This window comes from Aspergillus clavatus, genomic scaffold, assembly GCF_000002715.2.
Source record: "Aspergillus clavatus NRRL 1 1099423829800 genomic scaffold, whole genome shotgun sequence".
Lineage (NCBI taxonomy): Eukaryota > Fungi > Ascomycota > Eurotiomycetes > Eurotiales > Aspergillaceae > Aspergillus > Aspergillus clavatus.
Genome location: NW_001517099.1, coordinates 863,674 through 878,259, shown reverse-complemented (window position 1 = coordinate 878,259; position 14,586 = coordinate 863,674). Strand labels below are relative to the sequence as shown.

General features: G+C 52.4%; 5 protein-coding genes across 5 annotated transcripts, besides 2 other annotated features; 2 read left to right on the top strand and 3 right to left on the bottom strand.

The window, feature by feature from the left end:
- Positions 1 to 187: 187 nt before the first annotated feature.
- On the top strand, positions 188 to 2,106 carry ACLA_048100 (putative MFS multidrug transporter; the record flags this gene model as incomplete). Its single annotated transcript, XM_001271766.1, has 3 exons — positions 188 to 846; positions 904 to 1,150; positions 1,210 to 2,106. The coding sequence occupies 3 exons, from the start codon at positions 188 to 190 to the stop codon at positions 2,104 to 2,106; spliced, it is 1,803 nt and encodes a 600-aa protein (XP_001271767.1).
- A 294-nt stretch (positions 2,107 to 2,400) lies between these two features.
- On the bottom strand, positions 2,401 to 2,890 carry ACLA_048090 (huntingtin-interacting protein K; the record flags this gene model as incomplete). Its single annotated transcript, XM_001271765.1, has 2 exons — positions 2,401 to 2,508; positions 2,588 to 2,890. The coding sequence occupies 2 exons, from the start codon at positions 2,888 to 2,890 to the stop codon at positions 2,401 to 2,403; spliced, it is 411 nt and encodes a 136-aa protein (XP_001271766.1).
- A 510-nt stretch (positions 2,891 to 3,400) lies between these two features.
- Positions 3,401 to 5,120, top strand: ACLA_048080 (3-deoxy-7-phosphoheptulonate synthase class II; the record flags this gene model as incomplete). Its single annotated transcript, XM_001271764.1, has 6 exons — positions 3,401 to 3,422; positions 3,511 to 3,620; positions 3,685 to 3,748; positions 3,817 to 3,909; positions 3,963 to 4,014; positions 4,070 to 5,120. The coding sequence occupies 6 exons, from the start codon at positions 3,401 to 3,403 to the stop codon at positions 5,118 to 5,120; spliced, it is 1,392 nt and encodes a 463-aa protein (XP_001271765.1).
- Positions 5,121 to 5,599: 479 nt separating this feature from the next.
- ACLA_048070 (uncharacterized protein) lies at positions 5,600 to 10,443 on the bottom strand (the record flags this gene model as incomplete). The annotated part of the gene is made up of 2 exons (XM_001271763.1): positions 5,600 to 6,179; positions 6,236 to 10,443. The coding sequence occupies 2 exons, from the start codon at positions 10,441 to 10,443 to the stop codon at positions 5,600 to 5,602; spliced, it is 4,788 nt and encodes a 1,595-aa protein (XP_001271764.1).
- Positions 10,444 to 11,043: 600 nt separating this feature from the next.
- Positions 11,044 to 11,082: a microsatellite.
- Positions 11,083 to 11,095: 13 nt separating this feature from the next.
- ACLA_048060 (lysophospholipase family protein) lies at positions 11,096 to 13,171 on the bottom strand (the record flags this gene model as incomplete). The annotated part of the gene is made up of 3 exons (XM_001271762.1): positions 11,096 to 12,290; positions 12,347 to 13,010; positions 13,126 to 13,171. The coding sequence occupies 3 exons, from the start codon at positions 13,169 to 13,171 to the stop codon at positions 11,096 to 11,098; spliced, it is 1,905 nt and encodes a 634-aa protein (XP_001271763.1).
- A 1,101-nt stretch (positions 13,172 to 14,272) lies between these two features.
- Positions 14,273 to 14,292: a microsatellite.
- Positions 14,293 to 14,586: the final 294 nt, after the last annotated feature.

Below are 14,586 nucleotides of genomic sequence, written 5' to 3'. Positions count from 1 at the left end.
TGCAGCAGTCCATCACGCGAGTTTAGCGGTGAATTCATCAGCACTCAGCAGCACATTTTCTCACCTTCTTGCAAGAGATTTGGGATATTGATTCCTGTTATATACCTACCTTCTATCTCTTTATGTATATATATTCGACTGGCTCTCCGACAGTCATCCACAGTCTCGGACTCAGACCCATTCCTTGATGCTCGCCACCTCTTCGAATCCGCTACCTAATGACATCCACCATGGCATCAGCGATGTAGATGTCAGCACCGGTGTCCCGGGCACCTCTGCCGACTATGGAAAGATAAACACGGCCTTCAACAGTGGTGACCGGCGTCCCCGACTCGCACCTGTAGCCGTAATCACGCACAACCACAAGCCGAATTCATCCCTCACCACCTTCGACGACAGCGACGACGACACGGAAGAGACACAAGATGCACCAGTGACCTGGGCCTCCCTTCCCAGGAAGGGCCAGCTCGCCATCCTCACCTTCGCCCGTCTCTCCGAACCCCTCACTCAGACCTCGCTACAGGCCTACCTCTTCTACCAGCTGAAATCGTTCAACCCCTCACTGCCGGACTCGACCATCTCCGCGCAGGCGGGGATTATGCAGGGCAGTTTCACCGCCGCGCAGTTCCTGACGGCCGTGTGGTGGGGTCGGCTGGCGGATGCGGAGTGGATGGGACGGAAGCGGGTGCTTCTGATCGGGTTGCTGGGGACGTGTATATCGTGCGTGGGATTTGGGTTTTCGCGGTCGTTTGCGACGGCGGTGGTGTTTCGGGTCCTTGGCGGAATCTTGAATAGTAATGTTGGTGTGATGAGGACGATGATCTCGGAGATTATTGAGGAGAAGAAGTAAGTGTGCGGCTTGGTTAAAATGGGCTTGAGGCTGCTGGTGCTGACGAGTTGCAGGTATCAATCGCGCGCGTTTCTACTGCTCCCTATGTGTTTCAATATCGGAGTGATCATTGGTCCGATCCTGGGGGGCTCGCTGGCCGACCCGGTCAGTAACTTGCCGAATATTTTTGGTCCGGGGTCAGTTCTTGGTGGTAAGGACGGCGTGTGGTGGATGGAGCGGTGGCCGTTTGCACTGCCCAATGTCCTTAGTGCTCTTTTCATGCTTGCTGCCTTCCTGGCTATCTGGTTGGGACTTGATGAGGTAAGTTCCGAGGAGCTGTTTTCCTGACGATTTGATCCTAGGGCTTATGGGAGACCTAGACACACGAGATTTCACGGTATCGAAGCGACTGGGGCCGGCAACTTGGCCGTAGCCTTGCTAGGGTATTTTCTAGACGCCGGGCTCCGCGCTATTATCGCCAATTGCGAAACAGCGAAGACAACGAGTCGCTCTGTATTGACGGCAGTGTGGTCAGCAATAGTCCTCTTCGTTCTCGTTTCCCACCCCGGCACGAACGCCCAACCTTCCGTCAGATCTGGACACCCAATGTCCTCTTGACCCTGCTGGTGCACTTCCTCCTGGCCTTCCACACCAGTGCCTTCAACGCTATGACATTCGTCTTTCTCCCCACCCCAAGAGCTGCTGAAGATAGTCGACAGGGCTTCTTCAACTTCGGCGGTGGACTCGGCCTGCCGTCGTCGCGCGTCGGCCTTGCAACGGCCATCATCGGGATCATCGGCCTCCCGCTGCAGATTTTCGTGTACCCGCACGTCCAGGCCCGACTGGGAACCCTAACATCTTTCCGGGCCTTTCTTCCCTTCTCGCCTTTGGCGTATACGCTCATGCCATTCCTGGTGATCATCCCCCGGTATCCCTGGCTGGTCTGGCCTGCCTTCACGGCTGTGGTCGGGTTGCAGGTTATCTCCCGGACGTTTGCGTTGCCTGCGGCTATCATCCTGGTGAACAACTGTGTCACCGATCCTTCGGTTCTTGGAACTGTGCATGGTGTGGCTCAAAGTATAGCGAGCGCGGCGCGTACCCTTGGCCCCTTCATTGGAGGATGGGGGCTGGGGTTGGGGCTCAAGCATAACCTTGTCGGTGGCATATGGTGGGCGCTGGCGGTGGAATCTTTGATTGGCTGGTTACTGCTGTGGACGATCTACGAGGGCAAGGGGATCGAAAAGAAGAAAGAGGAGACCGAGGGGGAAGAATCATGATGGCTGTCGTCTATCGACTGTGGGTGTGCCGGGACGACGGTTAGACTTGGATGAGCGAGTCACGAGCTATGATTAATGATAGATATGTACATCCACTTTTCTTGGACAAAAGGAATATAACAGGTTATGGTTCATTAATTCATGAAAAGTAACGTCACACAGAGCAGCACAGCTGAGTTCTTGAATTCCTCAACCTAGCTCGCCATCAACCCTTCCTAATAACACCCCTATATCATGCCCTGCATTGCCTCCAGCAAGGGTAAAAAAAAAAAAAAAAAACAGAGATGCGAAGTATCAAGCTCCAAGAGGAGCGATAAACCCCCGAATAGCCTCCCTCAGATCCCCATCATGGGCCTTCAGCAACTCCGTCGCCTTCGCCTTACTCAGGTCCAACTCCTGCACCTGCGACTCCCCCAGCCATTAGCAACGCACCACGCAATCCCTCCCCAACCTCATTCCATTCCCCCAGGAACGCACATACCAGCAGATTGACATTCTCCGCAGAAACCTTGACAGCCTTCTTCTTCACCACCCCCGCATCCTTCTTTGGATCCGCTGCCCGCGACACCGCTGCCTCCTTCCCCGCCGCAATCTCGAGCCTGCTCATCGCCTTCCCCAGCGCCTCTTGGTCCCCGGAGGCGAAGGGTTTCCCGGGCTCTGCGCTGATGTCATTGGTGTGCAGGGCGGAGAGGGCGGCGGCGGCTTTGCGGTCCTCGGCGTTGGCGGGGGGGAGCTGCTCGGCGGCGTCTGGGTCGTGGGATACGGAGGGGAGGGAGTCTGACATGATTAGTTATTTCTTTTTGAGAGAATACAGAGAAATTAGACAACAGGAAGAGTGTTGTTGAATGCCGTGACTTGAGTAGTAAGTAGGTACTAGGTAGTCATTCTGATCTAGTAGATGGTAGATGGATAGGCATAAAGTTATAACTCCACGATAAAGCGATAAGAATGAGTGATGACGATAAGGTCGCACGAGAGGGCGAGTCTTTACCGTATCGGGCCTAGCGCGGGAATACCGATGACTCAGGTCCCGGTGGATGACTAAGCGCATTGTTGCTTTTTCGCTCTTTCAGCTGTATCTGCGGCTGAGGTCGTTCGCTTGTTCACCTGGGTATTTCTTCCTTCCTCTCTTTTATTTTTTATTTTGTATTTTCTCTGACAGTCAGAGCATTGAGCACCAGCTTGTATTCTTAGTTCTTACTCCCCCGATCGCATCCAAGCTCCTCGTAAACCAAGCTTGTTCATCCTCGCTGCCTGGGTGCTTTTTAGTTAGCGGTCCTTACTCAACCCCGCCATGGAGAACTGGAATCCCGCCTGTGAGTGATATCCACACGGATCAGATCAGAACGGATCAATCAATTGGTCGAAAGGGGACTGTTTGAGTACTAACCCGTTGCTCGTCAGCCTGGACTGCAAAACCCATCAAGCAAGATGTGGTCTACGACGATACCGAGGGTGTACAAGCGGCGCTGGCTAAGCTCCGGAAGCTCCCTCCCCTAGTCACAACGCAGGAGGTACGTGCCCTACATACAGCTTATGCAGGAACAAGACAGGGGCTGACTGTCATCAATTGCGCAGATTGTGAACCTCAAGAAGAATCTGCGAAATGTGGCTCTCGGGAAAGCGTTTGTGCTTCAGGGAGGTATATATAGTCCCTGTTTGACCAGTGTGGAGGGAAGAATCAAAATTAACGAATATTTGCAATGATAGGTGATTGCGCCGAGCTGTTCGATTACTGCAATCAGGATATGGTAGAAGCTAAACTCAAGCTGCTACTGCAGATGAGTCTGATTTTGATTTGGGGTATGTTTGGTGCGATCTCTGTGGGCCGCGACCAAGTGCTAATGGATGAACAGGAGCGAACAAACCAGTCGTGCGAATCGCGCGTATAGCAGGGCAATTCGCCAAGTGAGTTGTATCAATTCAGGGGAGTCAGTTGGCTCGGTGCTAACGCCATCTCCAGGCCCCGGTCAAATCCCATGGAAGTCGTCAATGGTGTGGAGATGCCCTCGTTCCGCGGTGATAATATCAACGGCTTCGCTGCCACTCCAGAGTCTCGCAAACCCGACCCCTCACGGCTAGTCGACGCCTACTTCCACTCCGCAGCAACCCTTAACTACATGCGTGCCTCCCTCTCGTCGGGTCTGGCAGACCTGCATTCCCCGCTGGACTGGGGACTGGGCCACGTCATCACTCCATCTATCAAGGAGAAGTACGAGCGCATTGTGAGCAGAGTCAAAGACGCGCTGCGCTTCATGCACACCGTAGGCATCGACACGGACCGCGGCGTCGAGTCCGTCGACGTCTACACCAGCCATGAGGGTCTCCTCCTCGAATACGAGCAGAGTCTCACCCGCCTCCTCCGCAACCCTGTCTCCACACCTGCCCCTACCGAAGCGCAAAGCTACTACGCCACCTCGTCACACTTCCTCTGGATCGGCGACCGCACCCGCCAGCTCGATGGCGCCCACGTCGAGTTCTTCCGTGGCATCGCGAACCCCATCGGCGTCAAGATCGGTCCCAGCATGTCCCCCGACGACCTCGTCCGCCTCCTCGACGTTGTCAACCCTTCCCGCGAAGTCGGCAAGGTAACCCTCATCTCGCGCTACGGCGCCGCAAAGATTGCCGAGCACCTCCCCGCCCACATCGCCGCCGTCCAGGCCTCCGGCCACATCCCCGTCTGGCAGTGCGACCCCATGCACGGCAACACCCAGTCCACCCCGGCCGGCATCAAGACCCGCCACTTCAGCGACATCCTCTCCGAGCTGCGGCAGGCGCTCGAGATCCACCGCGCCGCCGGCTCCTTCCTCGGCGGCATGCACCTCGAGCTTACCGGCGAGGCCGTCACCGAGTGTGTCGGCGGCGCCGGCGGCCTAACCGAGGAGGGGCTCGGGGAGCGGTACACGACCTTCTGTGACCCGCGCCTGAACGAGAAGCAGGCGCTGGAGCTCGCTTTCCTGGTCGCGGGTTTCTACCGCGAGTTCGACGATGCGGAAGGCATGAACTCGATCTAAACAAAAAAAATACAAAAATGAGCAAAACAAAAACATGATTTCGGGGCTTTATACCACTTACTTACCTTACTCACTTCGTTCTACATATTTTTCGGGTTTATCCTACCTAATACCTACCTACCCCACACCTACACCTACACCTACCTCTTTATTTCGGGTCCACCTAAAAAGGAAAAAAGTCATTTCTGCACAGCTGACCGGTTGCATGCAAACCATCGTTGCGCTTTTGGGGCTGCTCTACGAGTTTATTAGAGCTAATGAATCATATACAGTAAAAAATACACTACTGGTCAATGAACACATCCCACAATTTGTGACTCATAATTATAGTAAAACAATGGTATTGACAAATTACAATATTCACAATCGATCAACCACGACTCAATGTACAACGGGGTATGATGCAAGTCGAAAGCACCAGACAACAATTTAGGAAAAGAAAAAAACAAAAGCGCCAGTTCCATGCAAGGCAATAATCATTATTTGATAAGCGGACTCCCAACCTTGGGTTTAAAGGCAAGACTCTTCCGTCGCGCCGCCTCGAGCTTGAAGCGAAGCTTTTGGCTAGGTTCGTCGTCGATCAACGACGAAGAGGAGGTCGAGAAGAGGCCCTGCCGCGTTTGCTTAGGCGGACACGTCTGCTGGACGAGTTTGGACTTCTGCGAAAGATAGAAGGGCGTGGCTGGAGACATGCCCATGCTGTCCATTCTGCTGAAATCGTACCCGGATATGCCCGGAGTCTTGGGCGTCTGGCAATAGTTCTGATCCGCCTCAGTGTGGATGGCGGCAAACTTCTTGTTGCTTTGCGGAGTGGAGGGCTCTTCCTGAGATACAGGAGGCGTGAGTCTCTTGAAATCCTCCATTGTTGTCAAACCCACTCCCGATCGTCTCCCGCTGGCAGATGTTGTCATGGCGTTATCCGCCTTGACCACAGTTCCGTTGACGTTGCTCAATGCCCGGGGCTCCATGCTCTTTCGGCGCTTGGCGCCGCCGCGGGGGATGATGGAACTATCGACCGCGTAGTGGGTTTCGTCGAGCCATTTGTTCTCACGCTCACAGCTGAGACTCTGGGTTAGCACTACTACTTCGAGACTTGGAGAGCACGGACTACTTACTCAAGAACCCAGCCGACACCGACACACTTGACAAGGCCCCTTGACTGTCTGACTTTCTCCAGGGTCCTCACTCCTCCGTCCTTGAAGACAACATGAGTGATTCCAATCTTGCTGTCTCGGCGGTCTGCACCGTCAGCTGGACACATGCTCGCGCGGGGGTTCCATCCCCAACTCTTGACACATCTGGCTCCCATCTGCTGCAGAAGCTCGACAAAGATGCCGCTTGCATCTTCTCCTTCGGTTGTGTGTACATCGACAAACACAACGGCTCCTCCGAGAACCTGTTCGCATGCTGGGAGGCTCTTCCGGGGGGTTTTAGAGGGGCTTGGGGACGCTGATGGAGCAGTAGACCGTCTTACCGCCTGTCCCACAGAACTCCTTCTGGGGTCACTTGGGCGAGCTCTCGGATTGTCTGTGCGTTGCAGTTTCGGTGCCTTTCGAGGGGAAAATTGGAGCACGCTTTTCTCCTTCGGTGCAACAACGGGCTTGCGGAGTCTAGGTGAGGAGCGGACAGGCGAAGTCATCGAAAGCGACCTTCCTCGTTTACGGGACAACTTCAGAGGTGAGACATGGCCTTCAGGTTTTAAAGGGACCTTCGACACGGTGTGAAATGATTGAAGTGGGTTTGTCTGCTTCTTGATTGGCGTGACGGGGCGGGGAGATGCCATCGCTTCGTTCTCCTTGTTCTCATCAGAGGGTCCCTCCAGGAGAATGCTGGGCGAGGTTGCTGCATTCTTAGCTTGATCGGAAGAATTTGCAGATTGGCGATTGAGGAATTCCTCATATGCAGCGGGCTGGGCGGAATCCAGCTGTGGTTCACTGAACAACTCACTCATGGGCTCTCTGTGAGATTTCGACATTGGCACCTCAACTTCATGCTCTTCCAAGTCTTGCCCATTCTGGTCTTCAAAGATATCAGGAACACCGGCATAGACTTCACTATCTCTTGGGCGATTGAGAGATTGGACTTGCAGCATTTTAGCGCCACCCTCGAGATCTGGGTATGCCACTTCTCCAGAAACACGAGATGCACGGCGTGAAGACCTGCGGAGTCCTCCAAGAGAGAAAACGCCTCGCCTTCCTGCGCGCCTTGGCTGAGGCTTTTCAGGGGTGCTAGCCTTCCATTGGCTTAGTTGCTCCGCCAGCAGAGTAAAGCGTGAGCGTTTGCTAGGAGCTGTAAATACGTCCTCCTCTTGGCTGTAGAGATTCATGGTGTTAGAGGGCTCCGAATACTCGGAGGCGTTTGTTGCAGGCATTTGGATCTCCGTAGTAGCCTCAGCATCAGATACGTCTTCATCTTCACGATATTCCATAGGGCCTTGATAAGAGACAGCATGATTGGGTGATGGTGTTTCGGCGTGTAGAGGGGACCTGGCTTGCTCGACAATGGGGCTGCTTCGTCTTTCCGATTCTGGCTGCAAGATCGATCGGGGCTCAGATTGCTTGTCCGCCTCCACGTCAGCCAGGACCTCCTCGTAAACATCCTCGTGAACGTCAACCTCGCCATCGGCTTCGATGTTCGCCTGATCGTTGTTCTGAACAGTCGGCTGGTTTTCGACTTCATCGTTCAACTCGACTTCCTCCTGAGCGGCTTCGTCAACGTCTGCCTGGGCATCCGGTTGGACATCATAGATGTAATGATCCGTGGTATCAAATGCCACAAGTGTAGCCTCATCGTCGTCGAAGTATACCTCGTCGTGAAAGTCAACGTACTCCTCGTTGTGCTGATGTTGGCTCATCTCACCATCCTCAGGATCGAGATCCTCGAGATCTCCGACCTCAGATCCAACCTCTGGCCCCTCGTTTTCCTCTTCAGGAACCATATCGGTATCGACAAACACATCTTCAAGGCCTTCCGTGTTCTGCTGGAAAGGGGAAGCAGGCTGCTCCAGTTCGGCCTCCACTTCGCCATTGCCGTATGTCTCGTGAGTCACGGGCTCTTCTTCCTCTGGTTCTGATTCAGTCGCATCGGGGTCATATTCATTGCCCATGTTGGGTGCATGGTTCAAGTCCTGTACATTCAAATCATGAACAATGTCGGCGTGCTCAGCATAACCATCAGCATAGTCCTCTGCCTCATGGTCACAACCATTATCCAAGACTTCTCCCATTTGATCATCATTTTGCTGGGAGAAGGATTCCTCGGCAAGGCTCGCCGCGCGACTATTCTCGATTTCGGCGTCGAGAGTGCCATTATCAAGCTCATCGCTATGAAGGCCTACATCCTCGTTCGCGGGCTCATTTTGAAGCTCAAACGCGCGGTCATCCTCGTTATCAAGATGTTCGAACTGTTCATCAAGCAAGACGGCTGGTTGATCCTCGTGATCGTCAGCGCGATATTCTGGCAGCTCATCGGCAGATTCATCGCCCATACTTGCGTGTTGTGACTCTTCCAGCTCATTCTCAGCCACATTTTCAGGTGCAGCGACTTCGGGAGATGCCAAATCCTCAGAAAAGGCATTATCTGAATCATCCTGCTCAATGTCCATGTCCGCCAACTCTGCTTGCTCAGATCTCCTCGGGGGCGAGTCCACGTCGACTGCATTATCTCTGTTCTCGTTCATGGCTTGATCATTCTCTCCGCCAAGCTCCATGGGCGGCAAACTTCTCGTTCCGATGACACTAGAAAACAGAGAGCTTTTGAAAGGAGACGCGATCCTCTTTGCAGGGCTCTGCAGCAAAAGCGAGCGAGACTTGAATGGGGTAGACGTTGATTCCTCTGGAGGCTGCGAGAAAGATGTACCAAAAATGCCTTTCTTTGGGGATGATTTGAGAGGCGAGTTATGTCCAGGGGTGAAGTTGGGCTGAGATAGCGCGTGATGATCTTCGAAGACACCGAAGCCCCCGTGTCTGGGAGTTTCCAGATAAGCCTTCTTTGGAGATGCCTTGAGCGGCGAGTTCTGGTTCGGTGTGAAGTTCGGTTGAGAGATCGGTTTCTCATCCCCCTTGAAGGATAGGCGAGCCCGTCGAGGGGTCTCCTTGACAGTGTACTGGAAAGGAGACGGGGTCGGTCGCTTGGCAGGACTGGACATGAAAAGCGAATCACCAAAGTCAACAGACTTTGTAGGTTGGAGAGTCGGCTCCCCATTCTCGTCCACTGACTTCGTAAATTTGCTCGGGGTAAAGTTGATTTTTCGCACTGGAGAGCTCAATCCAGTGTTTTCTGATCCGTGTTTAAGAGGTGAACTGACGGTGAGTTTGAATTGGTCTTTGGTACCGCTGAGTTCGTCGTCCTCGCCGTCCGAGCTGACATATGAAGAGATAGACTTGGCTACCTGGTTGGCTTTCTTCGGCGAAAGTGGCTTACTCGCCTCCTTCTTGGTAGCTGCCGGTTTACGGCCCCTCCCAGTCGTCGTGGCAGGTTTGCGAACCGGCTGCGCTCCCAGACCAACTTGCCCTTTGGATGTCGGTGCTGCTCTCCGCCTTCCAGTTGTTGTTGTAGGTGGTTCCATAGCCTCTTCTTCTTCTTCAGAGTCAGACACGTCCTGGAAGGTAACCTTCTTCTTTTTAGCCGGTCCACGGAGCAAGTTTGACCTCATGATAGTAGAGTTTGTCGTAACAACCACATGCTTGGGAGCAGTATGCGAGGATGCATCGACAGTGGTCCGTACTCGTGTAGTCTTCTTCTTCGTGGCGTCTTTTTCAGCAGTTGAGGTCGTTACAGGCTTCGAAGCTGTGGTTGCCCTCGGTCTACCTCTCGGTCTCGGTGCAGTATTCTGTTTCAACTGCTCCTCCTCCTTTGGCGCTGGCTTTGTCCTTGGCCGCCCCGGCCGTTTCTTGGGGGCATCTGACTGCGCAAGTTCGTCATCATCATTCTCGCTTTCAGGATCGTGAGTTGTGATCGTTGTAGGTTTCCTTCCTCGGCCTGCGGTAGTATTTGACGCAATGGAGCTCTTGGCCTTTGGTCGCCCCGGCTTTGATTTCTCCTTCGTGGCATCGACGCCAAGTTCATCGTCGGTAGCCTCGTCTGAGTCCGAATTCGCTTGCTTGCGCGTCGAACTCGTCGCTGTTGCGGTTCTTGTAGTCCTTTTCCTTGTTACTACTGCAGATGCTGTTGTGTTTGTCCGGGCCGTTCTCGAAACCGGCTTGGTGGATGTTGCGGTCGATGTTGTTGCAGATCTGCTGGCAGCGGTTGTTGTTGATGCTTTGGGCCTACCGCGGGTGGTCCGTTTAGGCGGAGACTGTGGGATGATCGCTGCTCGAGCCATTATGTGTTGTTATTGCAGGTGTATATATCAGGCTTGACTAGATTTCGCGATCGGCTTGGTCGTGTGCTGCGCTGTTAGTATTCGATGTGGGTTGTTGTTGTTGTTGACGAGTCCACAAAGCTCATCATAAGCTGATATCGCGGCGACCAGGATATCACTCGAAGGATCCCAAGTGAAACATCTGCAATAGTCCACGGACTGAATCAGGTGGATGGTGCAGACATGAAAGGAACTGGGTTGGTGGATAGGACTGACGTTGTTGACTCGTAGCTGTTGGGCGCTAGAGGCTCCGAGGTTTACGCCTGCTTGCTTGTTTGGGCGATCACGTGCATGTTGTCAGGGTAACATTAGCGGTCCCACAATTACGTAACTCATTCACTGGTCCCATTTGCACAAGTTTATGCAGTTTGCTAGGTAAGGTGACTCGAGGTCCTTCACGCAAAATACCTTGCAGTTCTTCTCAATCAACGGGAAAGACATCTATACTAAAGTATCAGAGAAAATTCATGGAAATGATGTTGATACACCTAAATTTATTTCAAATATGATCCAAGAAATTGACCGGTAAGCGACCAAAAAAGAGAGGGAGATAGATATAGATGTATATATGTCTGTATATATGAGTGTGTGTGTGTGTGTACAACGGACAAGGCTATAGTAATGCCCAAAGGGCAAAACATGTAGCCATGAGGCTAGCGAGAACGCTTGGCGCGATTCCAGAGGCTGCGCTTTTCAGGAGAGTCACTGGCTCGTATTCTGCTGGTGTCGTGTTGTTGGTCGTGCCGTCCCAGCAATACCGCTGGAAGCACTGACCACAGATTTCTGGCACCTTGGTGTTGGTACGCTCGAAGGAGCGGCTGAGGATAGCACAACCGACGCAAGTTGACCACTCGCTATCCCGGGTGCTGTTGCCCATGGTCACGACATCATATCCGTTCCGGATGGTGTCGTCTCGTTCCTTTTCCGTATAATCCGGCTGGAAAGTGGAAAAATTGGAATAGGACATGTAGGGATAGTTGGGAAGATACACGATAAGAGGGGAGGGGCCAGTCATATTAGAACTGTTGCAGCCGAAAAAGGTAGGTCGGGTGTTCAAGCCATTGTTGACGAAGGTGATCTGGTCGGGGACCGCAGGGAAGACAGTACCATTGCCAATGCCGGTAGTGTTTAAGCCACGTTCATAGGTAGCTACAAGAGCAGTGCCGTTGGGCCAGCTCCAGGTTGTATCGGCGGAAGAATCAACAGCGAAGATGACATCCACATGGCGCTCCGGCTGAATCAATGGGTGTAGCGGGATGTTCTGCAGATCCTCACCACCATCCACCAAATCCAGTTCCAACTGATCGGCATTGGGGGACGTGTTGTTGGAGTAATGATAGAATGGGTTAGGAGCGTAAAGCGCAATGTCCTCATCATGCTCACCGACCTTCTCCAAGATACTCGTGAAGGCGGTTTTCAAAAAGTCGGGCAGAGCCGTGGAGTTGACTTGGAGAAGGAACTGGTTGAAGAGGGTGGAAGAAGTTCCCATGACGAAGCCAGCATTGTCATAGCCACGCACACAGCTCTCATTCTTGGGGACGGATCCTCCATCGAATTTCGTACCCAAGTATTCCAAAGGAGCGAACCCAAAAACTGTAGGATCAAAAGTGCCGAATTCCCAAGGATTAAACTCATATATAGTTGCATTGCTGCTGATTAGAAGCTCTCCGGGGTAACGGCCGTCGGCGACAACCACAGGCATTGGCATCTCGGCCTGTTTGAAAGTATCGGTCTTCGCAATGGAGGACCAGGTGTAGCTTGGCCCACCATGCGGCGCGTCAACCATCTGATACGATATAGCACGACCCCTGTGGCCTAAGTTAGCAGACTACAGTCAATCTTGAGATATCCATGCTGCTATTACCAATAGTCTGTGATAGAGGTCGGATAGCCCGCATCGGATTTGCCAGACACCGCATCACTGATAGCCTTATAGTAAGATGCTGAATCCAGAATTTGGATCTTATCCCCATCAGGCCCTTCGAAGATCGAGTTCTGAAACTGCCACACGGCACCCTTTTCGTAAGTCTGCAGGTCAGAGATGGTCGTAAAGTTGTTGATGTAGATGGAGCCGAGCAGCCATGAGCCACCACTTAGACCAGCCAAGTATGTGGCTGACTGAAGCAATCCACCTAGCTGGCCGCTGCTCGTCGAATTCGGCGTGCGACTGTCAAAAGCCTTGATCGCACCCGCGCCGTTCATCAATGCCCGGTATCCACCGCCAGAGACTGCAATACCAATGTTGGGAACATTTGACATATTACCAGCAACCTGGTTGATATAGCCGACCGGATCGAAGTCCTTGATCTTAACATGGTTGAAGAAATCCTTCAGCGCGGAGGTTGTTTTTTCTCGACGTGTCTTCAACCATGATACCTCATCGGGCGACAAGCGAGCGGCACTCCGAATGGTAGGACGGCTGGGCGGGCAGTCGACTTTGCTCGGAGTATATCCATCAGGGGCGTTAGGCAGAGCACGCTGCAGGATCAAATCCTCACTACGAACAGGTCCGGGAGCGGCGGCCACACCTATTTCGTTTGATGGTGTCTGTTAGTCTCAAACTCATGTTCAGATAAGTAGTGAAGAACAGCAGTCGATAACCGAGGGGGTAGACAAATTTTGAACAAGGGGGGATCCACCTACCCGGCAATAGACCAGCGAGGGCACAAACAATCGTCGTAGGCTTCATCTCAGGAAGCGCAGAATCGCCAGCTGACGCAAAAATGAAAAGAGAAAATGAATGACTGCGTGCGGACCAAGAACAGCCGGGGAGGAGGGATTCAGTGAAAGATATACCCTCCCCTCAGCCCTACCTGCCATGTAAGACAGCCATGATTCGACATTTGACTGAAATGGGGCGGTGTCCCTTAGCCAGGGGTCTTCACCTCTGAACAGTGGATCGGAGCGTAGCCAAGCATGCTGGGGGGGTCTTGGGAAATGCGAACAACAACAGACTATGGTGCTTTTATGCTTTTAGTCTCCATCATCGAATAATGATAAACTGTCATTGGAGCAAATTGAAGTTCGGAACTGAGTGAAATCAGAACCGCTCATGCGAAGCTTGAGATTCATTGGTAATGTCAAGCCTAGGATTCAAGTCTTGACCGATCGTCCGGTGATTCCGTTAGTCTAAGCTGAAAAGGGCCAAAAAATGGACTGGATGAGCGGATCCTCGGCATGTTAGTGCAAGTGTCTGCATCGTCATTCGATCATGATCGATAGTGTTGGAGTCTGCGCCGGATGAGCTGGCTGTGGAGTTGTCGTGTCAGTAATCAGTTCTCTATCAGCTATTTACTCAGCTTACCTGTGAATCTGTGATCATTTTGCCGAGAGGGAAGTTGGGGTCGAGGATTTGGCTTCGAAATGTCTTCTAAGTACTTTCGAGGTTCTCATCCGCGCCATGTGACACCGGGCTGTTATTATTGTCCCTGAGACAGCCTCGATGCATATGCATAAATCAGCCGTGAAGGCGTGGTTTATGCAATGCATGTGGAACCATAACTTGGACATGTGTCACTGGAACGATGGGTCAACATGGGGATTTACACAGTACTGTGATATTGTGAATAGAGGCGAGCACTGAACACAGTATCTACACCGTGTCCACTCTGCATTGTTCGTCTTGGATGATAGGGCTCTAATTGGCTTCTTCGTGTGCGCTTAATAAAAGAAGTCTAGGGCCATGGAGTCATTGCCCACTTCAGCCAAAAGTTGGGAGCCGGAGGCTTTGGATCATTGGATGATTATCTATGCCACCAGAGATCCAATGTTCGGTCGGTTCTGTCAGCTGAAAAAAAAAAAAAAAAAAAACTTAATAATATGAGTCTCTATGGTTCACAATTCTATATTGATCCACAATGGCTTGCAAATTGCCGTATCTCAGCCCCCACTGTTGCGATTGTGTTCGAATCGCCATGAATGTGAATTATGAGGACGCCCCGAAATACATAAAGTACTCTGTACAATATCTCCGTTTACTTCGATGGCTTGAACCGCAAAGATACCAAGTGGACAGATGGGTGTTTATCATTGAGATGCGTTAACTATTATTTACTCCCCCAATACCTCTTGGTGCATTGGAAAGCCCCAAGATATCATGCGCAG